Here is a 25760-nt window from a genome sequence, read left to right as displayed (position 1 = left end):
AGAGAGCCCAATATCACGTGAGTGAGAAAACATTTAGCTTTATACAGCACTACAGCACAGGGGCAAGCTCCGGGCTTGATCCAGCCCAGTACACTGGGGAGGGGGTGAGGAGGTGAAAAGCACCAACATGGCAGGTAGATGTTGCCTGATGTTGAGGTGAGTGAGGGCTTGCATCAGTCCTGAGCAAATACTGAACAGCCTGCGCGCTGCTCGAAGTTTTGCCCAACTATGTGAGGTCCCCTGAGGGTTACTGGAGAGTGGTTCTCGCTTTATGCCTCATGCTCAGGCACACCCCGTGTCACCCCATGCCACCAGCAAGGTGGGCGAGCAGGCTAGGAAGGCTTGTTTTACAGCCCCATCGTGTTGGAGAGATCTCCATCATGACAGGGAGTCTGCAGGGAGCTACAGCAGCATGGAGTGGAGCAGGCAGCACACGCTGGTGTGTCACCCTGCAACGTGACCTACATGGCAGCTGCAAGTGCACAGGAGGCAGCCATGGTATCACAACCACAAAGGGACCCCCGTCACGTCAGGGACATGGACGGGGCCGGGGGAGTCTGGGGGCATGTTTACTTTGGTGAACGTGTCACCCTTTGGCTGCGAGGCAAGCAGCTCGCTGGGGAGTGCTGGTGCTTTCTGTGTCACATTGTTGGGCACCTGCTTCCCTGGGAGCGCACGCTGCATCCTCCAGGACTGCCCTGACCGCGGGGCAGAGGCTGCCCTTGGCACAGCTTCCCGTCATAGCCGGGAACTGCCTGGGCACTGAAACCTCTGCAAGTTGGGAGAAGACAAGAGCGTGTCTGCCAGAAACTCCGCATCCACGGGATTCCCGTCGCTAGCAACGCAGGGAAGGCAGGATTTAATTCCCGAGCACAGGGTTCCTGCGGTCCCTTTCCCACAGCTGCAGGAGGGGAGATGACTGCCGAGCTCCAGCTCTGCACATCGCCAGCGAGCAGCACATTGTGCTACGAGGCGGCCGGTGCATGCGCAACGCGCGGGCTGCCGCCGTGGAGGTGGGGAGCGAGGAGGACCACATCGCTGCCTCCCGCTCCGAGCTGCCAGTTGCTGGTTGCCAAGCAGTTATCATTGTTTCTGTGACGATTGCAGAGGCTGTTGCTAATTGAAGAAGCCCCCACAGCATCCTTCTCTCTGCTCCTGCTTCTGCTTTTATTTTAGAGGCTCAAGGGGGAAGACAGCTAGACTAGTGCTTTTTTACATTGCATTTTTATTTATTTCTTTTTGTGGGGGTGGGAAATTTCTCAGCTGGTGATTAAGTGATGGACTAGTTACTCATCCTTATCCCTGTAGTCTTTGTGTGTGTGTGTGCGCGTGTATGTCTGAAAACACACGGACAAGCTTACACACACACACACACACACACACACTGTAAAATCCTGTTTGCCACTGCAGTGGGCACAAATAGGTGAGCATGACTACAGCCAAGGAGCAAAATGCATCAGGGAAACAAGCCCAACAACAAGAACAGGTAATGCTTATTTTCCTCAATTTCAAACAAATACAGATTTGCATTGTATAGCTCTATGTTTCTTGTATGATTTTTTTTTTCCTTGAATCTTCTTGGTGTGCATTCCTAAAATTGTCAACTGAGTCACCAGCCAGTGGCAGGAGGAAAGTACTGTGTGGCTGGGTTCAAGGTCTGCTTTCTCGGTGTTGTGGAGGCTGGCAGGGGGAAGCTGAAACTGTGCTATTTTTAACAGCCTGTACCTCTTGCTGAAGGCTATAGAGGTTTGTTCTGTAACTTGTTCCTTACGTGTGTGTGTGGGGCAGGATGCTGGGACGGAGGCCCCTTCTTGCTGGAGGAAGGGGGTAAGGCTTTTTAACAGCCCCTCTGCAGATGGATGTAAAACTGCAAAAGTGGGGTTTAGCTTCTTTGTTGTGCACTTTCAGGGATTTTTTATTTTTTTTTTTATCTGTCATTTTCTTAGAGGGACACTTCAGAGTATAGCGTGTGCTTAGGCTGTGCGTGTGCAAGTGATGGGGGGGCAGGAGGGGGGCAAAAAGCAGCTGTAAGTAGGTATAACTCCCGTTGACTTTGGGGAAAATTGCAGTGCTTACACCATATCTGAACTTGACTCATTTATTTCTCTTGGTAGCTGCTTTATGTGTTTCTGTAGAGGCAGAAAGTTAAAGACTTAATATCCCCTGTCATGCCAGTTTTCTAGAGGGTATTTCTGTCTGACTGCACTTACCAGGACAGGATGAAGTCAAAACTTTCCCTGTCAAAAAAAAGCAGCGGGTGGCAGAAAAAGAGGACAGATCATCAGCTGTAAAGGATAGGCATAGTTAGGAAGTGATGGCATAAGGGAAAGTCTGGGTACGATCTCTGAGCTCCAGCTGAGGACGCCAAAGGTTCCTGGGCTCCTGGTGCACCGGCAGATCAGCAGCTCCATCCTCACCGGCACCCGCTTGCCCTCCCTGTGCTCGGCCCCGTGCCTGGGGGGACCGCGGCGGAGCCCGTACGCTCCAGTTCTTCAATTTTCGTCGTCTCCTTAAGACATTGGAAGTTCACCGCTTTAATCTTCGGTTAGGACAACACGGGAGGATAATTTAAACAGATCTCTCAGGGCACAAATTAATTCTTAAATTAGTTCTTCCTGGCTTGATAGGCTGAGTGCCTCGCACGTTGTTTTTCTTTTTTTTTTCTTTTTATCTTTTTTCTTTTTTTTTTTCTTTGTGCTTTATTTTAGAGAACTGGGGAAGGGAAAAGCATGGAAAGACATGAGGCACCACAAGTAGCATCATATGATCAGCGTTTTCTGGGTGACATTTTACTAATGGCCAAAAGAGGCTCAATGGTTCAGTGAAAACAAGAAAACAACTTTCATACTGAGAGTAAAGAAACTGTGTCTTCATCTAACCTTACATCTGTCAGGCTTCTCTGTCTGTTGCTTTTAGAATGTGCATTTTTGTCACTGTTTGCTGCAGATTAAAATCAGTCTCGCTGTGTTTCTGGGAGGCAGGGGTGTGTAAGTGCCATTTCTGAACAAAGAGAGCTGTGGGGCTGTCCCCTCCTCCTCCGTAAAGCTGTGTAAAAGTGTCGGGGGTTGTAAGTCAAGAAGTGTAAGTCAGCTGCCTTTTATAAAGGAGCAGTGGTTTTGTTTCAGGTAGTGTTACCTGCCTAATGCCATTTTGCTAGTGGTATGCCGTGTCTTTGCTACTTCGCTCTTCACATATGAGGTATAAAATGCCCAAAATAGGTCTTTGGTATTATACAGTCTTGATTGAATATATTCTGTGACTGATTGAGTTGCAATTATACCCATATGGTATGCCTAAATATTCTGAAAGTACATGCTCTCTCAGCTCTGCTCTAGTGTGAGCATGAAATAGAAATATCAAGCATATATAAATATCAATGATATCGATGAATATTAACGTTTGAGTCTGTAAGCAACTTTGCACACTCCCATAATTTCTGGTTGTTTGTTTTCACAATACATTATTAGTCAAATGGCTTGGCACTGGGGGGTTGAATCCAATCTGTGTCCATTGATTTGAGTGCACTTTTATCTTCCAACACCAAAACCAGATCTAAAGCCTTATTTTATTTCAAACAGTTCATAACTGAAAAAGGGGTCTATCCAAATTCTACTTCCAGCTGAAATTCTATTTCCAGGCTTGAGCATAACAAGAATTCCTGAGATATTTTTTTTTTCTTGCTTAAAACTGATCAAGAAACTGAAAATTGTAGCTGGGAGAATATTGAAGGCAAAGTGCTAGTCTGTCTTTAGAGGGACTGAGTTTTTTCTCAGAAGCAGCGGCTGCTGTCATAAGAGATTGTGACCATCCTTTTTCAGTATTCCTTGCTGTGGCATTCCCTGCATCCAGACACATGCAAGTGACACAGTTGGCTTAAGTCTATGCTGTGTCCTTCCATGCTAACCCAAACAGGTGCTGGGCACAAAAAGATACTGCAGGAACAGAGCGGGGAAAGTTTGAAAACGTCTGCAGAAGCTTTGTAGGCATAAATTTAAAAATCTAATTCAGACCCATGTGCCTATATGCAAATAAAGTTCTGTCTTGAGATTTGCAAAAATTATAATAATTAGAAAATGATTGGGACATGGAGATAAGCAATGCACTGCCTTACCTGCTTGAAGCCAGGTAATTAACATCTCTTTCTTCCCTTTGTTAATTAAAAATGTTTCAATACAGTTTCCTTCTGATAAGCAATGTTGCTCACCTCCACGCCAGTTAAATTATTCAGAATTTTAATCATTTATCTCCTTGCTTATCTGTTTCCTGGGTCTGAACTTTAAGTCTTTTGGGCATCATGTGCAGAAAACATGCTGTAAGTGATATGTAATACCGTCTCTTACTGTCACGTTGTGATTGCTTGATCAAGATGTAAGTGGAATGTGGTTGCCTCTGTAGGCGTAGGTGCTTTTGACACAGCTATGGTTTCTTGTTCAGATGGCTGGAGCTGGATGCCGTGCAGTGTACGGTGATTACAGTTGGCTTTCAGCTGGACCCCGTGCTCAGAAGTCTGTAGAAAAGCAGCAGCCACTAATAGACTTGGGATCTGGCTCAAGAGGACGAGTGAATCTTGTTCTCTGTCTTGGGGATTGTTAGCTGGATGTGTGAATATACCATTAAAACGACTTTTCCATTAAAAAAAAAAAAAGGAGAAGAAAATAGCAACAACAGGTCAAGTGCTGGGTCAATGTGCTTTAGTAATTTACTTTGACTGAAGATCCTTGTGTTTTAACATAAGCCTGTAAATTTGTTATCTTAGTTTAGCCCAGTTCTTGTTACTTTTAATGGCCTCTGGGAATGCAAATAGCTCTACAGTCATACATAAAAATGAGGAGGCTGAGTTTTTTTATGAAAATGTGGTAATAGGCATAATGCTAAAATGAGACGTTTAAGTATTTTTAAAAATGAGTCAGCATATCAAGGATAACAGAATCACAGATTCTCAAAGAACACCTTTTATAAAACATACTTAAAGAGTTGATTGGTTAATTTGGTACTTGAACACTCAGAATAAATGATTTTTCCCATTTCTTTTTCTGTATAGAGAACTATCATGGACTTGCAGGGAGCGAGATCATGTCCTAGACAAGGTTGTTAATGATTGTTTGCATGCAGGTCCATGCAAAAGATCAAAAATTAAGTAAGAAGGAAAAATAGCTTGAGGGCTGCCTTTTATTGAAGTGGGGTCCATGGAGGAGTGGAGTCAGATCAATAGAACAGTTCTGCCTATTAGTTGTCATTAAGGTAATCAATTTTGAATTTTACGGAACAGGTGGAATATCAAATAGTAAGTGTCTTCAAGTGGAGACAGAACACATTTAACTTGGAAAACCTAGACCAGACTCAGGAATAAAATGATGGAAAGATTAATATTTCATGCTTCTAATGTTCCCCTGCCACTCTGTACTTCACAGAAATAGCCTGTAGTAGCTTGAAGAGTGAGTACAGCTGGAGTATCTAATATACCATGCTGAAATGTGCCTCTATTTGAGTAAATTTATCCAAATAAGAAAAAAAGGGTGCACTTTAGGTGCATTATGCAGGTTCTTCCCATACATACTTATAATTCAGGTAATTCTGGGATTCTTGCAGCAAGGGTTGTCAACCCCTGTGCGCCCTGACGTCTCCCTTGAAGGTCATAAATATCCTCAAGCATCGTGAGATAAGTCCTATGCTGTTACCTCATTCCCAAAGTAGATTAAACTTAAAAATATGGGTATGCTTACATTGGGAAGTAGTGTGGACCCACCCCATGAGAGTGAGAGAGATGGTATTGAGCTCCCAAATACGCATTTTTTCAAGCTAGTTCCAGACTGGTGTGAGTGTTCATTAGTGGTTGAACAGCATCTTCTCATTTAGCTTCATCCAAAAGGAAACTAGTCTGTGTGCTCTGAAGCCACTATAAAATACGAGTTAGAGCATGGTAGATAGGAACAACTGGGAGATTTGGTCAGTAGTGCAGTTCTGAATTGAACAAAAGTACTAGATTCACCCCACGTGTCTTTAGTAGGGATGGGGGAATACAGTTAAATAAATGTAACTTAACGTGAGCTATGTTCCTGTGTCTGAAGATATTCTTAAATGGTTTGTTTGTTTGTTTGTTTCTGTGAGGTGTGACTTAAAATCATTTGAGATCTGCTCTGCTTACCTGAGTGCTGTCTAGAAAATTATCATCCCTGGGTGCCAAATGTCTTAGTTCAACATGCTGTACCTGAAATACTGGAATAATCCTGATTCTCTGTGACACTAAAGCCTCCTTACATCACATGAGCAATACAAATTGGGTCCAAAGAGTGCAGGACCCCTTCACCTTGTAAACAGGCTGCAGTGTGCGGCTGGTTCAGGCACGTATTGTAAGTTATGAATTTCATCTGTCGAGATAGGGAAGGGACTTCACCCTTTTATTTGTCAACACTATCCCTGGTGTATTGTAGACCACAAAGAGCCACTACTGAATCCTTTACATTTTCTTAGCAAGGTTGGAGATGACGCGTCTATGTTCGGAAGCAGGCTGAGCTGCGGATTTGTTACCAGAAAGCCCTGATTTGCAGTGCCACTAGCTGGCACCGTCAGACTCCCCACTGCAGCACCCCAGTGCCATAAAAGCCACGGAGAGGAACTGAAGAGCAGTGTGACATACCTCTGCAGTACCCAGATTCAACAGTGGGCTGAATGGAGCTTGGCCTGGAGCTGTTGAACAGGTGGGAGGGAGTATCCCAGGAGATGAGCTAATTTAGCGTATTATCTCAGTGACTTGTGATAGCAGAGCTCCTACGTTCTTGGCTGGAGATGAAAACTGTCAAATCCCAAAGGTGAGTCCCTGCTTGTGAGAATCCCTCATTCTCACTGACTTGCTGCAGTATTCTGGCTCTGGTTATTACAGCTGTGCAGAAATCAGGGAACTATGTCCGCTTTTGGACTGCGTCTGCCAAAGAGAAGGGGAAGAGGAGAAACCTGACTCACTTGCATAAAAACCAAAGGATTTTTAATTTTTTTAGGGTTTGGTTGTTTTTTTTTAGTTTTACTGGAACTGTTTAGTGTTAGCTGTTTAAGCACATAATTTTTTAAAAATAAAATTGTTGATATGAGATAGCACTTCTTTTTTCTTGATAACAATTCTTGTAAATTACATCTCCTGTTGTAGACCCAACACAGGCTTTCTCCAGGAAGTCATAGGGAACATTTGTGTTTCATTCTATTAATGATATCTAATCTATTTCTCAAGAGGTTAAATTTCCGTAATAGTGCTGCTGAGGATACTGTAGTCAAGAACATGAAATTGCATCAAACTGGCAGCCTTTTCAAGCTGTTAATTTGCCACCAGGAATGCAAGCAGCTGAGCCATGGCAAGGGGGAGACAGAGATAGAAAGGACCATGTCTGGCATAAAACTGGAGTCTCAAAATGAGAAGGCTGTAGGAAAGCTTTTTTGGTGTTCAGTACTGAAGTGGAAGTGCTTCTGGAAGGCTTCAGACGTGTCAAGACCGTGCTCTAGTTGGTGATCCTCTAAGTACACCACTTCTAAGGGTTGGTATACTTCCATAGGATGCTGCTTGAGATTAGCTATGCTATATGCTTTGGCTGTACCTTGATAGGTCAAGTGGGAGATGTTCTGCCACTTGTCTTTGGGACCGTGCTGGTTGCTGCTGCTTCCTCCATTCCTGGCAGAGGTACCCTGTGTTGCAGTCTTCCTCATTAAGTCTTGCTTTTGCTGTTGAGTCAAGATAGAAAAATTTGTCTCTGAAGTTCACCAGTTATCTAGGGGTCATGTGAGAGTGTTTGAGCCCTACAAGAAAAAAAATTTTCTTAGATTTCTATTTTTTTTAAAACTTTTACCTCAGAGCATTGGATCCTTCATTCCAGTGGTGGTCCATTAGCACCACTGTGCATTGCTGCAGTCATTTTGTGAACAAAGGTTTTTCAGTTCTTACGCCTTTAACGCTGCTTCTTTGTCACCTTTATCATGCATTAACTTGTGGTGAATTATGGTCACTTTGGATGATATGAGAGAAGGTAGGACTTTTTAAATTATGTAGCATACAGTAATATATATTATTTATGTAGTTTATTCTGCATGTTTTGCATTCAAGTCTTTTGTTCTTTTGCCCTTTCTGTTTTCCTTCCTTTCATCCTTTATTTTGTCCTTCTACCCTGCCTTGTGTGATTCTTAAATGAGATTTAAGCAAGTGAAATAGATTCAGAGAATGTCAGCAGAAATAGAACAGGAAAGTTGAACACATTTCTCCAAAGGGCTGCTGCAGCTGTGGGGAAGAACTGACTGCAGAAGTGAGAGGAGTGCATTAAGCAAGTTTGCAAAACCTTTGTTAAACAGAAATTTGGAGAGGGACCTATATTTGAAATCAATGAAGGTGATCAAGAGTGGAAGGGTGAGTTAGTATCTATTTCTGATTCCAGAGCAAAATTTGAGTGGGATTATCAGGTGGCTTTGAGTGACAGCTCAGCTGGTTGGAGCATGGAACCTCGTGCTTCTTGTGCTGCAGACTTCCATTGCAGCTTTGAGCAAGAGTGTTAGACTTAGGTCCTCAGTGGCAGTCCGCAGCTACTCTTCTGCTCAGATATTCCATTGAAAAAAAAAAAAAAAAGACCTTGGATTCTTGTGAGGATAACTGCATGAAATACAAAGTTCTGAAATACTGTAGTAACTCAGGCTGCACAAGTAGCTGAGATATCAGAGAGACATACTCCTTGACGTTTAGAGAATGTAGGGAAAGGGTTATAGGAGAAAACCTGAAAGTTAAAACTCATTCTGAAGACATAGATATGAATAAAAATTTCAGCAGAAAAAGATCAAGATAAAAGTAAATCCTGGCAGGACTTCAGGTAGTTATAAGCAAACTTGCAAATGAGAGAGATAATGCACAGAATTATGGGATTGTGCCTGACTCTAGGATTTTGGGAACTTGAATCAATTTTATATTTTGAGGTAAGATAGAGATGCATCCTTGCATTCGCTGTTCCATAATGCAATTAGACCTTTTCCGAGAAGGAGTAATTCAATTTTTTCAATAGGAATACTGTGGTGTCATTAGGAGCCATAGAGATTAAATGCAAAAGTGAATGGGGGGAAGATGAACCAGGGATATGTGTGGTCAAAGGTAAAAACAAAATCTGTCAGAAGTGGGGGCTAGATGCTGAAGTTTGGGGGCCAGGAGGTCAATAGAGAGCATCTTCCTGAAAGTCAGGATAAGACTATGAGCCATGGCTGGAGCCCAGAGCCTGGCACTTGTAGAGAGAAAGCCCTAACAAAAGTTGTGGAAGTTGTGGAGAGAGCCCTTAAGTGTGATGGAAATGGAGAGGCCACAGCTACTTCTCACCACCATTGGTGAAAGTCCTCCACAGGTCAAGGAAAGTGAGAGAGGAGAAGATGAGTGGGCTAGAGAATAACTCTTAACTATCTGGAGCAGAAGTAGGATTGGTTTTGGTGGTGAAAGGGGCTTGTGGAGGAAGAAGCTGCAGGTAGGCAGGTGGTTCATAAGGAAGTAGGGAACACATGGCAGCACCCTTCCCTGTTCCACAGGAAGGTGGCAGCAGGAGCAGTGAGGCAGGGAGAGGAGGAAAATCAGCTATGGCCACGTTGTATAGGGTTGTGGTTAGGGTGATGGTCCGTTGTCAAACAGCCCGGTTGTACAGAGCTGCAGTGACTCCTGTCATTCCCAGGAATGCATTCAGTGGAAGATCTCAGCAGGCTTTGTGACCTTCCTGAGGGCTCACAGAGCGGGACAGTGGCTGCTCTCCATGCAGCGTGTGGGTGATGCGGTGGCACCAACAGAGGAATGAGATACAAGGTGAGGGCTAGCTGCAAGCCTTGTGTGATGAGGGAGTTCAGGGCACTGCCTCTTCTCTTGCCTTTGCCAAGTGTTGGAGTTGTGGCCTTGGGCAGTGCTTTGTCTCAGTATCTCCATCCTGTAACACACCAGTAACTGTTTACTTGCCGGCCTGGAGTGAAATGGTGAAGATGGCTATATTTGCCAGCTTTCAGATACCCTGTGTCTCTTCAGAAATACCCTGCCTTTAAAATAAGTGCTTAAGTAACACATTAACCGAAGTCACTGCCTTCTATTCCTCGCATAGGGGGCTGCGGTGGGGAAAGAGCCGCAGCTCTCTTTGCCAGGGGAGAAGATATCCAGAAGAACAAGAGGAAGAAAAGGGTTAAGGTCCTCTTCTCACCCAGGGAAAAAGCTCTGCTTCCCTCATCCTCCTTTGTATTACCATCCCTGAATGCCCGGGTTGCCTCTGCCCCTACTGCTGCTGGAACAAGGTGTTTGTGAGACAGCCTGTATGCTGTACGCGTGATGTATGGTAACTGGCAAGCAATGTATGGCTATCACTGTTACAAGGTATTGTGATACTGTGTTGTGATAGAAATGGCAGGTGAAAAGTGCAGACAGCCCATGATTTCTTAGAGTGGGATTTGTCCCAGTCTGCTGGACAACATCTGGTCACAGAGGTGTAACAGAGACTCTGTTTTGGGATCTTGTTAAATAGCCCTGCAGTGCCAGCAGTGTGGCTGTGCCTCCGGGCTCAGCGCTGTGGCAGGAGAGGATGGCAAAAGGATGGAACAATCTCCCTACATCCCTGCAAGTGAGGAGTGCTGTTGGAAGGCTGTCTCCATGACCGTGTCTCCGTGACCACCTTAAAAAAGCCAAATTGCAGATGATCATGTGCAGAAGATAGGCCAGTTTCCTTAGAATTGGTACATGCTGGGATGGAGAGACTTAGTCCATGGGATCCTGAGGAGTCACCAAGGGAGCAGGAATGTGGAGACATCTCTCTGCTGGTGCCTCAAACTTGGTGTGTCCCTTACAGCTCTTTGGTGGACATACACGCTGCCACCATCCCCATGTGGGAAAGCCTCCTGCCCTCATTGCATCTGCTTGTACAGGTGTGAAGACCCAAATCTAAGCAGAGCGGGGAATCATCCCTGAGTATGTCTCGTGGTGAAGAAGGATGAGACAGGCTGAAGCACGCACTTAGGAGGAGTTAAGCTGAGCTTACACATTAAATGATCTTGTGAAAACCCATTAGCAAGGGGGAGAGGAAGAGTTTGTGCAAAATAGTAAACAAGCAAATCTGAAGGCTGAACTGTTGTTTGTTTGTTTGTTTTTTAACCCTTCAGCTTTACATCCTTACCTTTGTTGGTCTGAAAACAAATGGCTGTTTCTTTTATTGTTTGTAAAAACCGAGAGAGATAAAAATAAAAGCAAATTTTATATAAAGATTCACAATGCTTTGACTAAAGTAGTTTGTATTATTGCTTAACTGCTGCTGAGCTTGAACTTGGAGAGATAATAAGCCTTCATCTGAAGCAATTAGTCTGCAGTTTTTGACTCCATTACCTTCACTTATGTCTGTAGCAAATAGTTACATGCAGATACTTAAGGCTTTGTTGTAGTATATTATTGTCAAAAGTTAAATCACAATATAGACATTAATTTATTGTTAATTTAGCTTGTCAGAGTTACCACAAGAAACATGTAATTGACTGGGGGTGAATGTATACAGTAGCATATTCTGTGGAATGCATTTGGGGTCTTTAATTTAGCTTAATCACACACTGTGACCAACCTCTCAACTCTTTCTGTCTAGGGTTTAAAGGGGTCTGATACTTAATCTTAATGTGGTTGTAGGATTTAATGAATGGTACATTAAGCTGTAACTATCCTTAAGTGTGCTGACAGCTTTACACTTTTATCTTTCTGTTTTCACGGCTAGGAGCAAACAGGTTATTTTCAAGTGCATATGCAGTATTCTGTGATTACTGGTAGAAAGAAAGTCAAGGATGGACAGGGGAAACATATTCCAACTTCGCTCATACCAAAATGAGAGAGAGAAGAGGCACAAAGTCGTAGGTTTTTAACTGTACAAAATGGTCTATGGCAAGGCAGATGATATAGCTTGAGGGATGTAGTAAGCAAAACCTTCAGGGGTTTTATTATTCTGAGATACTGTGGTACTACATGAAAAGGAGGAATTGCTCAAGGTGGGGAAGGATAATGAAAACTTCTTTAGTTTTTATTACCTAAATTTCATATTCTGTAGATTCCATTGCTCTGAGTGTAATAAGCATTGACTAGTCCTTGTAGCAGGAAATTTGTACCTAAACTTCGTTTCTTCTAGTTAACAAACCCTGGCAATTCACAGTTTAGTAGAAACTAATACTAGCAGCATTCTTTTTTATAATTTTCATGTTCCAATATCTGTGATGTAAAAGTTAATTTACAGACATTGCTGAGAACGCTGATCCATTGAATCTAATGAGTATTTGAGATTAATCTTTGTGAGCTTAATCGTTGGAGGCTTCAGTGGCATTAAATTGAATTCTTTTCCATGGTCTTTTCCTCATAAGGTATGATACATGGTTTTACATGGATTATATTGATGCTTGACTTTGCTGTTGCAAGTCGTGCTATAATTAGAAGTTTTATTCCAACAATCCAAGCTAAACTAGCCAGATAAAACAGAGCAGTTGTGAATGTATGGGACAGCAAAATCCAAGGAGAAATTGATTGAAATAGCCCTGGTAAATACATAGCACATAAAATTTGTCCATTGCTAGAATGTATATTGACTAGGAAATGTTTTGACTTTCCTTGCTGAAGGCTCTCCAGTTCTCTCTTGTTCAAATAGATATCTGCTGGTGGGACTAGCTGACTTAGTTGCTACTTATTTACTTAAGAAATGTAACCTTCCTACCCATAACATCTTTAAGGTTGATAGCAAGTAAATAGATGATGTCTTCATTTGGCTTTGCTCCTTGTTTACAACCTGGACTTTCTAATGCCCTTCTGAGAGATTAAGAGACTGTGTTGTTATCTACTAGGCATCTTTCACTCAAATGTGTTGAGGAATTCAGCACTGATACTGGGCTGCATGTTGACAGAGTATCCCTGTAAGAGAATTTTAAGGAATTCTGGAAGGTGAATTTATCTAAAATGTTATGAAGAGATGGTTGGAGCAAGTGGTTAAATGGAAAATAAATCTATTGACTTCAAGCCTTGAGCTGACCCCTGTACCATCTTTCAATAGTCTGAAAACCCATATGTAGAAAATTGAGGCTTTAAGTCTGCAAGAGCAACAAACTTAGAACTGTTTTATTCCAGCTGGCCCATTCTGTTTTCATGTGATTTTTGTGATAGAAAAAGCTGATAGCATAAGTGGCTCTTCTCTGTACTCTTCTGTCACGATGGGGAGAAATGCTTCTTTCAGAAGTCGAATTTCTCTTAGGTACTCAGATATGTGAACTCTTATGGAGCTCTGTCTGAGAATGGACTTCAGGATTAGGACCACAATATAAATCAGGCTGTGTTTACATGCTGGAATAAGTTTGCAGGCCTGGTTTCCTCGTCATTTGTTTCAGAAGATTCATTTTAGCACCCATTGGCTCCCATCCTCTTGCTTGGGAGGAAATACTGCACACGTTGGTCCTCTCCTGACCTCGAGGTGGGAGGTGACTACAATGCACTTGAGGATCAAGTCAGTCCACTGCCAAACCTCCATGCTAGATAGTGTTCTTCCTATAAATTCCTGTAGTTTCCTATAAATTCTTGTAAGTTGCTATAAAGTTTAGAACTTCCTCAGTCAGTTATAATGCTCTTAGCATTTTGGGTGGGTCAGTAAATAAATTGTCATCTTGTATGTCATGCCAGAAGGGAGCTTTTTTTTTTTTGCTCTTCAGCATCCTGCTGTGAATTCCAGAAAGACTACAGTGATCAATAGCACACAGCCACTGTCACAGGCTAAGCCCAGGTTTTAAGTCGTCAGTGTTCACCCTGCTGTAAATTAGAGCAGTTTGAAACTATGATGCATAGGTTTTGTTCTGTAAAATGCAGTTCATTCATGCAGGGATATTCCCACTATATCATCTAAATCAAAGTATTCTGGAGGCACCTTTCAAATTTCCATAGAGTTCTGCCTGGGGATACAGGAGTTGCTGACTGAGAGCTTATGGGTCAGGATTAAAGCAAGGGGTGGGGACAGGTGACATTATGGTGAGGATCTGCCATTTTTGAGAAGGGAAAAAAGGAAGACCTGGAGAACTACAAGCCAATCAGTCTCACGTCTTCGCCTGTCAAGGTCATGGAGCAGATCCTCTTGGAAGCTATGCTAAGGCACATGGAAAATAAGGAGGCGATTGATGACAGCCAACATGGCTTTGTAAGGGCAAATTGTGCCTGGCAGATTTGGTGGCCTTCTAAAGTGGTGTTACAGCATTGGTGGATAATGGAAGAGCAACTGATGCCATCTACCTGGACCTGTGCAACGCAATTGACACAACATCCTTGTCTCTAAATTGGAGAGACACGGATTTGACAGGTGGACTGCTCAGTGGGTAACGAATTGGCTGGGTGGTCACGCTCAAAGAGTTGTGGTCAACAGCTCGATGTCCAAGTGGAGACCAGTGACTAGTGGCATTTGTCAGGGGTTGGTACTGGGACCAGCACTGTTTAATGTCCTTGTCGGCAATATGGATGGTCGGATCAAATGCACCCTCAGTAATTCTGCCAATGACATCAAGATGTGTACTGGGGTCAACATGCTGGAGGGAAGGGATGCTGTCCACAGGGACTTTGACAGGCTTGAGAGGTGGGCCTGTGAGAACCTCATGAAGTTCAGCCAGGCCAAGCACAGGGCCCTGCACATGGATCGTGGATCAAGGCAGTCCCAAACACAAATACAGACTGGGTGGAGAATGGATTGAAGGCAGCCATGAGGAGAAGGACTTATGGGTGCTGGTGGATGAGAAGCACAACATGACTGGGCAATGTGCATTTGCAGCCCAGAGAGCCAACTATATCCTGAGCTGCATCAAAATAAGTGTGGCCAGCATAGGTCAAGGGAGGTGATTCTTCCCTTTTCTCAGCTCTCCTGAGACCCCACCTGCAGTGCTGCATCCAGCTCTGGGGGCCCCAACGTAAGAAGGACATGGACCTGTTGGAGTGAGTCCAGAGGAGGGCCATGAAGATGATCAGGGGGCTGGAGCACCTCCCTTATGGAGACAGGCTGAGAGAGCTGGGGTTGCTCAGCCTGGAGAGGAGAAGGCTCCAGGGAGACCTTCCAGCAGCCTCCCAGTACCTAAAGGGCCTACAACAAAGCTGGAGAGGGATTTTCTTAAAGGGGCCTGTAGCGATAGGACAAGGGGGAACGGCTTTCAACTGAAAGAGGGGAGATTTAGATTAGATATAAGGAAGAAATTCTTTGCTGTGAGGGTGGTGAGACACTGCCCAGAGCAGCTGTGGGTGCCCCATCCCTGGCAGTGCCCAAGGCCAGGCTGGACGGGGCTTGGAGCAACCTGGGCTGGTGGCAGGTGTCCCTGCCCATGGCAGGGGGGGGTGGGAACTAGGTGATCTTTGAGATGATCTTTGAACCCAAACCATTTATGATTCTATAAACCATTTATGATTCTATGTTGAACATGTCTGGACCATAAGTCTAATTTTACTTAAGGATTTATATGCATCTACATTAAAATGGAAAACCAAAAAAGATTGAAATCAAGATTTGATGGAATGGGAAGTTACCAAATCAAAAAATTCTCATTGTTCTAAAAATTATTTCTGCTGCCAAAATATGCAATAAGCTTCTGGTTTTATTCTTACGGGTTTAAAATACCTGAAAACTGGAAGTTTGTCCGTTTGTGATACAACTGGAGTTAATTACACCCCTCAGTAAATATTGAAAAGGTCTTCCCCATCTTGCTCTAGGAAAGAAAAGAGGGCTTTGGTTGCTACTTCTGTAATAAAAATTTCTGGGAATACTGTTTTATGTACACAAAGATATGAGGTAATTGACCTCAACAGGCCATGTAAAATACACATGAGAAATAACATGTACTTGAGGCTAAAAATATAAGCCTAAATCAATCCAAGTGGGATGCTTGTTGCTCATGCTACTTCTAGTCCTCTCACTGAAACTAGAACTTATTTCTCTTTGTTTTGTTTCCCAAGTAGTTTCTTTGTCATTTTTTCTTGACCTCTATGAAAAAGTTTGAGTAAGAATCAATTCTTTATTCATCTAAGTTGCTATGGCATGGTCTACTGTAATACCCAAGTTGTGTGTAGTCCTGCAAGAAGAAGAATAGATGTGGCAGAAGTTTGGGGAAGCAGTTAATGAGACTATAATGAAGCTACACGAGTGTGCTGTTTCTCGGGGGAGTCACTGTGTAGGGACACAGTGATGAACATTTTTCAAACCATGTTCCAGATTATGTTTCATTCTGTTCTATCCAGACTCATATTTTTGATCACAAATGCCTATGGGTTGCAAGAAACACAGACTCTGATATCCACTGAACTGATGTTTTGTCTTTCCTTGGCCCATCTTTTGAGAAAATGCCTTGTGTCAGTCAAAAAGAAGATTTTTTTGTGAGGAAAAAGGGATTGCCTTCTTGCAAGCTATTCACCAAATACTGTTTCTACTTTTACTTGTGGTTGGCTGCTTGTCAGGTGTAATGCATAACTTTTATTTATTTTTATTGCTGAAACTGCTGATAAAACAAGAGATGACAGTTCCTATGAGGCTGAATTTAGGTGACACTCGAATGTTTATATTTCATTATTTTTCATTGTCTTGACAGTTTCCATAGAGTTTCTTTCTATCATATAAGCCTTCAATTACCAAATGAAGATTAGTCCATGGCCCCAAGCCAAAAATTTTTTGAACAGCATTTTTTATATTATTCATCAAACTTGTATAATATAAGTAACTCCAGAATAGATCAACTTCAGCTAAGGCATTCTTCAAGGCTGGTTGTGATGTCAGTGTGCAAAAGGGGAGACCGAACTCTGTCTGAAAAAGGTGTGGCATTCACTTGTGCTAACTCTGTTTGCAAAACGTTACCTATCATTACTTTTTCCTTTTGCTTTCATCTCCTGGGAAGGAGGGAAGAATACACAAAAAACACATATTAAGCCAGACTATTAGCTTAAGCAAACAGATAAAAAAATAAAATCATTGGTGTCTGCTTTGTGAATTTCCAGGGAGCGAGAGAAGACTAGGAGCTTTCTTTAAAAAAGAAAGAAAGAAAATCCACCTGTGACTCCTGCCTGCAGGAATGACGGATTTAAGGGAAGACAAATTTTTTGCAGAAGTAGCTGCGGCCGTTGCTAGTCTCTGGGATCGCCTCCTCCCTGCCTGAGCGGGGGTTTGTGGAGGGGTCGGGAGAGGGAAGGCAGTGGCTGCCTGTGGCATTCGTCCCCCAGGTACCTCGCTGCGGCATGCTCCGGCACCAACACCGCGGCAGAGGCAGATGGCTGAGGGTGGCACTGGAGGCTCACGTCCATTTTTAGCAGCAGATCCCAGTGCCTGCTAGCCATTTACTCTTTTGGTCAGTTGGTCGATGCTTTAAACTTTGGCCACATATTCAGCTTCTAAAAAGCTAGGGTAGCTCCTGATTATTTTAATTTTTTTTAGAGCAATTGGGACAAATATCCTTCTGGGTTTTTTCTCGGTCGTGCCACTGAAAATGTGATCCTGTTTTCTGTGAAATGCACTCTGCATACACAAAACACAGCTATAACTACTGAATGAACTGCAGAGTCCTATTTAGGTAGCTGGGATTTGGCAGGAGATGACCAGTTAACACAAAAAGCCAGAGAGAAAATCAAATAGTTGTGGGAGATGTTGAAAGTAACAGATAAGAAGAGGTTGGTTGCAGAATTTTGATTCTACGCAATAAATTACTGCTGGCAAATTGAACTGTTGCCTGCTTTTGAGTGACATTAGAGAGCTGGAAATAATGCACATTTTGGCCAGGTGATCATATACTGTCTTTTATTGACAGGTAAGTAAAACTTGAATGAGGAAAAAGACTAATTAATCACTACTGCATGTAACCTTTAGCAGCATGAAACAGCTTTTACATTTGAGTCCTAGTGTGCAGTATTTATTTAAATTAGGTCTGGGTGGGTTGGTTTTTTTTTTTCCTGTAAGATCCAGGAATAAAACACATGAAAATACTTGGGGGTGTTTTAGGGGAGCCTAATAGAGTGAGGTGTCCAAGTCCAACTGAAAATGACAGTCTCAAATATCTGAGCTTTCTGTATACCACATAGCTGGTTAATAATGCCCTGGGGGGAAATTGTTGAGTCCTGATAAATTGTTGAGCATCCAAAAGCTATTCTTGGTCTCGCTGGGGACCGCTGATAGCTCAGTGCTCTTGAAAATCCAGCCAATTATGTAGGTGCTTATGCACAGGCTTTGAAGGCTCACTTTTCTTGTGTATTAAAAAGGATGATTTTTTAAAAAGCTTTCTGCCCTTACTGGCCATTTATTTTCCCCTCTGTTTTCTTTTGAAAACACCTAAAAAGGTAACACACATTTATCAAATGCATTTGAACTGCTGTGCGGTCAAATTATGGCATGTGATGCTGAGAAACTGAGGGTAGTCTGTTCGTCAGCATTAAGAAGGAAAAGGTAGCAGTTTCTCAGATTTTAGGGCATTAGATAATCCTGTTGAGCTCTTTTTCTTTGCATCTAAAGGATAATAACAGAACTGAATTGCCATTTTAGTGATAGAATATAGTTTGTTTTCTTTTTCAATTGGGATGTAACAGACTTTGAAAGACCTCAGGACAGGAGATGCTCTAAAATAACTATTTATACTATTAATGATAATGAAATGTAATTATAGGGTTATGTTATTTAAATATAGCCTCCCTACAGAAAGGTGTGTGTTGCTAAAATGGCACTTTCCACATGTAATAATAATACCTAATGCATTCTTCGTGCTTTATGTCTTCAAATTGCTTTAAAAAATATTCTTTCTGACATCTCAGTAATGTAGGTAAACTGTATTACTCACACTTGGCAGAAAGGGAATCTTAATAAGAGAATTAAGTGACTTGCCCGGGGCTAAATTGCTCCCGTGTTCCAGCCTCTGAGCCCGTACAATGCGATGTTGTTCAGTGCTGTGGGGACCATCAGTTGGGCCAGCACTGGCTTCAGGTGGTTTGTTGCAAGGTATAGATGTGTCCTACATTGCTTAAGCATTTTGAAAATGCTAACAATGTTTTATTTATTCATTCATTCAGTATACTCGGGTTTCGGTTCTTTCAAAGAAGATCAGACAACCTTGGGCCTTTGAACCTTTGTGGGCACCTCTAGAGATTTTATAGTCATTTAAAGAAACTCCTCCTAAACCAGACTTTGTCAAGTAACTGTGGATATTAGCACTCCATCAGGAGAACTTGTGCACACTAGGATTATATATGTTCACGTGTACATGCCCAAATATGTAGACATACAACCCTGTCATGAAAATAATGAATCCTTCTGCTGACAGCATCTATTAGAACCCAAGAGCAAGAAATCACTGCTGTCAGGCCAAGATGCTTCCAGAAAGATGCTGGGCAGTATTTCTCCTCATTGAGAGGCAGTATTTTCCAGCTTCTACTGGATTTCTACTGGCCTAAGTAATAACTGACTTGGGAAAGTAAAAGCAGACTGGTATACTGCTCTCAAAAAATGTATCATCTCTAGAGCAAAGAATGGTGCCCTTCCCTTGCAGATGGTTTTAAATTTGAAGTGGTTTGTGAATTCTTTGCAGTGACAGGAGACAATGAGCCCCAGAGCTGCATATCAGATGTGCTGATATAACCTCCTCCCGTATCTGAATGCCTCACGATTGTTAATGAATTTAACCTCAATGGTAGGGGTGCTGGCTTAGCTTATGAAGCCTGAACAGACTAATTTGGTTACCTGCTTAGTCTTCCTAACTATCAGAGGCTGCACACTTCATGCTTCTCCTTTCACAGAGAGAGGACAGAGGCACAAAGAGATGATCCAGCTCTGTCTCAGACCCAGCGCTTAACCCTTGCCTCCCAAGTCATCAGTGCTTTCACCACCGAACTAGCCTTTCTCCTCGAAAATTCGGTATTTCCTGTCCTCACCCAGCAGCGACAGGAGTATTTCATAACCTGGGAATGGGTTTGCTTCCCTTGAGGGGCAGAATATATGTCATTCCTTAGTGGGCAGATAGGAATGGCATGAGGGATGTGCGAACAGTGCTGCTTTTAGCTGTCCTGCTAAACAGAGAGTTCTGTGGCCACAGGTCACTGGCCCGGAAAAAAGAAATATGATGATGTTTCAGGAAAATCCCTGAAATTTTTTTCTTTCTTGTTTTCATGGCATGGCGAAGAAACTGCATTTTCAGTAAGCTACAACTAATGAGGACAAGGAGGGCCTAGGGAAAGTTGGAGGCTGGAGGAAAGGGAACCTTCCCTTGAAAATAGATGTAGTAGTGTGTTAAAAATATGTATGTGGGGAAGACGAAAAATCACTAGGAAAATAAATCATCATCACCCTCTGGTTTTTGTTCTTTCTGGCAATTCTGTATCAGAAACTACCAGTTTCTGTCCTGAAATACTCCAAGTGGGCTTTCCAGTCTCTGTGGCTCTAGCAGTGTTATTGGCATACTGCTGGCCAGACAGTGCTGCATTTTCCAAAAGACAAGGATTCTGGCACTTGGTTGGCTGCAATAAATGCTGTTTTCAATAAATGTTTTCCAATTAAGTAAGATAGCCCTTCGCCGCTAATGATTTCAAATGACTCTCCTTCCTCGCCTTAATAGTTCAACTTTAAATGTATCTATGATAGATATGGTGTTGGTATTTTGACTAACTTTGACTCTTCTGTAAAGGTTCATAATATGGAAATATTATGAATACTACCAGAATATATCTTTTATTTTAATTACATCCATGTATTATGAAGCAATACATACAAACGTGCATGTAAATGGCCATACCCACCCACCCAAAACCAACCTCTCCTATCCAAAGAAACAACCGAATAAGACTTGAGCCAAATGTTAGGAAGCTTGAAAAAAGCCCAAATATCTAATTTAAGGGCTTTCAGAAAAGCAGTCTTTGATATTAATGGTGATTTTTAGAGTGTAATACAGATGCGTTTACCATTTAGGACTTTGAGTTCGGTTGTTGAAGGTATCAGATAAGGTGTAGGGACCGAGTAAGATGGTCTGGTGGCTGAGCAGGTGGAATGCCATCATGTGGCCCCTCACACTCTTGTGCCGTAGTTTCTGTGTGATCCTAAGGGATCCTTTTAGCCAAATATTTCACAGTTTTCATAGTTCCAGTTTGTCACTTTATTTTTTTTCTGAATGCTCAGCTGGTTATAGCTGCTCAGTAAGGCTCTGGATTCTAAACGAGTATAATTTTTTTCCTGACTTTCAGACATTTCCAGCTACAATTGGGCTAGATAGGAGCTATACTTAACTATATAAAGTTATGATAATTACTCTGAAAAAAACCCTGATCTTGGGCATCTGAAATTGAACACCCTAAATTAGCAAAACTTTTGACCTTAATCATTCTGACACAGCTCCCCATCCGTGCAATGGGATGATATCTTCTCTTCACCATGCAGAGGTGCTGTGGGAAGAAAGCGATGAATATTTGAAGCACTCACATATTGTAGTGACGAGCTCCATAGAAACCGCTATAAGAAAATTGATAACTCTGCCTTTAAAGCAGGTTGGGATTGTGTGCTGCAAATAAGGCCACACACACAACAGTGAGGATCAAATGAAATACTGAAGAGGCCTCATTACGCGTGAGCACCAGCTACTTGGTGCAACATCTGAGGCGGTTGAAAATCTGTAGGATATGTGATTAGACTGTAGCAAAACAGAAATGCACAAGGGGCTGAATTACAGCTTGTGGACCTTGAGCCTTAAATCTGACATTTCCCAACTTACTGCCTGTGTATGAACCTTAACCTTAAAGTAGTTATTGTTGAATACAGGTGAGATTTTCAAAAGCGCTTGGCTCTGTCCTGTCTCTGTTGCCAGTAAAGATAACAGGACTTTATGGATGACTTTAGTGGGAACAGAGTTAGGCCAGTGTTGAGTACTTTCAAGTCACAAACTATGATTTATGTTGCAAATTGTCTGAAAAATACAGTCTGGGAAAAAATGCAGTACTTAATGCTTGAACTCCGTGAAGCTCTTGTCATTCCTAAGGGCTGTTAGCTTTCTCTATTAAGAACAACCTTGTATGTGAGATGCTAAAATTAGGTATTGGCAGTGTTTATTGTTGTTTGCTAGTGCATAACATGAGTAGGCACAATTTCTCTTATTAACCCTGAATGCGGAATTTCATGACCTGATTTTGAACATCAGAAACCTTGAGGTAAGCTGCAGAGGTTTTTATCTGATGTGCACTGGGTGGTATTTAAATGACCCAGAGTTAAGTTTTAGTATTATTTATATTAGGGAAAGCATCACAGATCAAACCCTGATTGTGTCAGGTTCTTATCAAACACTGCCATGAAGATCTGGCACTATAAATCGACAAATGGACTTTTCTTGTTCCTGTTTTACATGCAGAGGAGGCAGAATCTGGCCTGCAGGGAACAGAACTTGTTTTATGCTCACTGAAGAAGAGGAGAGACTTCCTCAAATCAGGCACAAAATCTTTAGCAGAGTCACTAACAGAATCCAGAGCTGTTGGGTCAGAACTGTAATTTTAGCAGCGTTAATTCATTTATCTTCTTTGCAGTTACAGTCTCCCAGCCTGCATGCTGAGATTTTGCCTTTTTTTTTCCCCTTTCCCTTTTACATATGCAATGTCTTATGTTAAAAGTAAATAACTACCTTTACAAAAGAGAAATTTTTTCATCGTAGCTGTACTCATGGCACCTACCATGTCTTTTTTGGACTTTGGAAATGAGAGTGTACTGAAGTCAATACTACGGAGCATTCCTCCCACCCCCAGCATAATTTTCTACTGTACCCTTGGCATAGCCTCCCCAATCCTGCACATTTTCTTAGCAGTAAAGAAGAAACATTTTAACTGCTACAATTTATGGGACCTCACAGGGAAAACATTATGTCCTTAGAAGTTGCAGAAGCAAATAGAAGTATTCCTCACAGTGAGACTTCAAGTGAGCTAGCAATTGAATTGAAATACCTGTCTTAACTCCCAGAAGCTGTCCACTTTCAGAAACGAAGGGAGTGCTTTGGAAAGCATCTTGTCAGCCTTCTCCCCTATGGAAGCCCATTGCTCCAGCACACAATATTTTTCCTGCTGTTTCATGGGTGCCACCTACCATGGTGAGTTTTGATATCAAATAGCAATAGTAATTTTTCGATAGCTCAAACATGGCCAGGTACAAACTGACATGCACGTCATGGAAGAATGTCTCTTTACTGTGCTGGACAGGGTCCGTCATGCTGAATTCTGTTTTAGAGGCAACCACATCTGCAGGTGGCTAGACTAGATGAAGATACTGTCCTTTCTGGGAAATAATTGTCTAAATTTTTGTCTAATTTTTCTAATTCAGTTGACTTTCCAACACCCTTTATTCTCTCTTAGCCACAAATTGTAACTCGTATTTTTAAGTTACCATGTATTTATTCATATTGTAATAATATCTAGTAGCTCTGGTCATTACAGTGGTCTGTATTTCCAAAGAAATAAAGATCTAAGTGTAAAGAAAGAGATCATGTTGACGATGAGCACAAACAGTGAAACAGAAAGAATGCAATAGAAAGGACACATTTTTTCCTAGAATTTGATAAGGATCTTGAAGTACAGGATTATACACTGAGCACATTATAATACATAGGATCAATTAGTAGAAATTAATAAGGTTCTTGTCCCAAAATAATGTGACTTTCAAAATCAGTGTTTTCTTCAGTGGGATTCTGAAAGGAAGGAAAAATGGCCTGGCAATCCCTTCTCCCGTTGTCTTTAGGAGGGAAGTTCAACCTGCAGCTCAACAAGCGCAGCTGGATGGTGGCACAAAAAGAGACTCTGCATTGCTTGTTGCCTGCAGTGGTTCTGGCAACACAATTCAGAGTGGAATTCAAAGTGATTTCATTATTCCTTCTCCCCTAGTATCTCATCCCCTTCTGTTTTATGAGTACTGAAGTCTCTGTCTTAAATTTGTTTTAAATCACATTTCTGTATTGTTTCATTTTTTATTGTGTTTATTATTGCCAAAAAAAATATTCTAACAACTCTAATGAGATAGTAGCAGTCCATATGATGATGAGATTTTAAATGTTAGATATAAATTAGTCTTAGGAATAACAAGATTTTATTTTCTTACACAACAGGAATGTATCACTAAATCTCTAATATGATGTGCTAAATGTGTTCTTAAGAGCAGTAGGGATTTCACATGGTGTGCACTCATATAAGCCCATCTGTAAGAGATGAGTCAACTTCTGGAAGTTTCTGTTACTTTGTAGCTTGAAATCTCACTCGTCTATCTACCACACTTAAATATTTATTCTTAAAAAGAGCAAAATTATATTTCTGAAAGACCAAACTGTGTGCTAGTGCACACCTGTGGGTTTTGTGGGTATCTGTGAGATTGCTGTCTGTTCCTCTGAAGGAAAAACATCAGTCCCTTGTTCCAGCTTAGCTGATTTAGTAAGAGAGAGAGCAAAACTTCGATCCCAGTAAATTTCTGTAAAATAAAGAAAACATATGAAAATGAGATTTCACCAGAAATTGAATTATGGTGTGCACTACAAAGCTCCATTTAATAGTGAAGGTAATGTCTAATGTATTTTCATATTCCATTCCCTCTGAGACTTCAGCTGTTCTTCTAGAGCTGGATGGAGAAGCTATTCCTCAGCTGAATAGGAACAGCATCCATCGTTACTGCGGCAGGATGACTCTTGGGAGAAGTTTATAGGAAATAACTTTTCTCCGCTGCTAGAAGGTTTCTGCAGCTCTTGAGCTGTTCTGTTTCTGCAGGTCGGTCCATGGAAGAACCTGGACCATCATCCCACTCTTTGCAGAGTACCTCTTTATCTGCATGAGCTATTGCAAACAGGTCCATCACTGGGATTATTTTCTTGAAGTAAACAAGATATGTTCTTCCATGTCTCTAGCAATTGGTTTAAATACTCCATTTGCTACCTTCTGCAAGTCATGACAGAAAACACTTACAACCAAACCATTCAAAAACCAAGACCAACGTGTAATTATGGGAACTGGGATTACTATTTATGAGTAGGAAGAGAATGTAGTGTAATCAGTAACCGCACATCAGGCTTCCTGAAATGTTAGTATTATTTTAAAAGTACTTACAAGGCAAGTGATACTTGGAGGCCCTAAACCCTACTACTTGAAACACTGTTATCCTTTTAGTTGTATTGATTTCTTTTCTGACTCTTGGTTTCTTTCCCAGGAACTTACAATGCTTGCTAAAAGCTTGTGTTATTTATCTTCCATGAACTCTTGCAGATCTATGATATTTCAGCCAAAATCTACTTCTTAGCAATCTGCTCCAGATGACACATTTTTTGCAGATTTTAGCCACAGGCTAGATTGTTTTTCATCTGATATCCACATTATTCGAAGAAGTGATGTCTGAGAGATGCTGGGAGCAATACAAAGGAAGGATTCTGGAATTTGTGGGTGCAAAACTAGTCAAAAGCAGGACTTTTTTAGTATCTCTCTGAACCTTACAACACTGATTTAATATTATTCCATGCTTTCATCCCTCCTTGCTCCTGTCGAGCTCAGGATGCCAGTCATATCAATGTGGGAAAATGTCTGCAAGCTACTTACAAATGTCTACTAGCAAAGAATGCTGGGCTCAGTTTTGCTTGAAGTATGCCCAAATTATGGGAGCTATTCAGTAAGTCTTAAATTACATGTTTACTACTACTGCATCTACTACTGTCTGGGCTGTTGGTAACTGCATTGCTTTCATGCCTTCCTGAAACACCTTTCTGATGGTGAATTTGGGTGAGATACCCTCTCTGTG

The 25760-nt window shown here is 41.9% G+C and overlaps 1 protein-coding gene across 4 annotated transcripts in view; it reads left to right on the top strand.

Annotated features, from left to right (window-relative positions):
- Window positions 1-25760, top strand: part of DPP6 (dipeptidyl peptidase like 6) — a 572305-nt gene that overhangs the window by 306680 nt on the left and 239865 nt on the right. Inside the window, exon 1 of one of the 4 annotated variants that reach the window (XM_056336843.1) lies at window positions 1056-1486. The exons of the other annotated variants lie outside the window; for them this stretch is intronic. Coding sequence (XP_056192818.1) covers window positions 1430-1486 — 57 coding nt within the window. The 5' untranslated portion in view covers window positions 1056-1429. Of the gene's footprint in view, window positions 1-1055; window positions 1487-25760 lie in introns of those variants that run through there. 4 annotated transcript variants of the gene reach the window in all.

The sequence above is a fragment of the Falco biarmicus genome, chromosome 4, assembly GCF_023638135.1.
Source record: "Falco biarmicus isolate bFalBia1 chromosome 4, bFalBia1.pri, whole genome shotgun sequence".
Lineage (NCBI taxonomy): Eukaryota > Metazoa > Chordata > Aves > Falconiformes > Falconidae > Falco > Falco biarmicus.
This window is presented reverse-complemented; position numbering and strand designations above follow the sequence as displayed.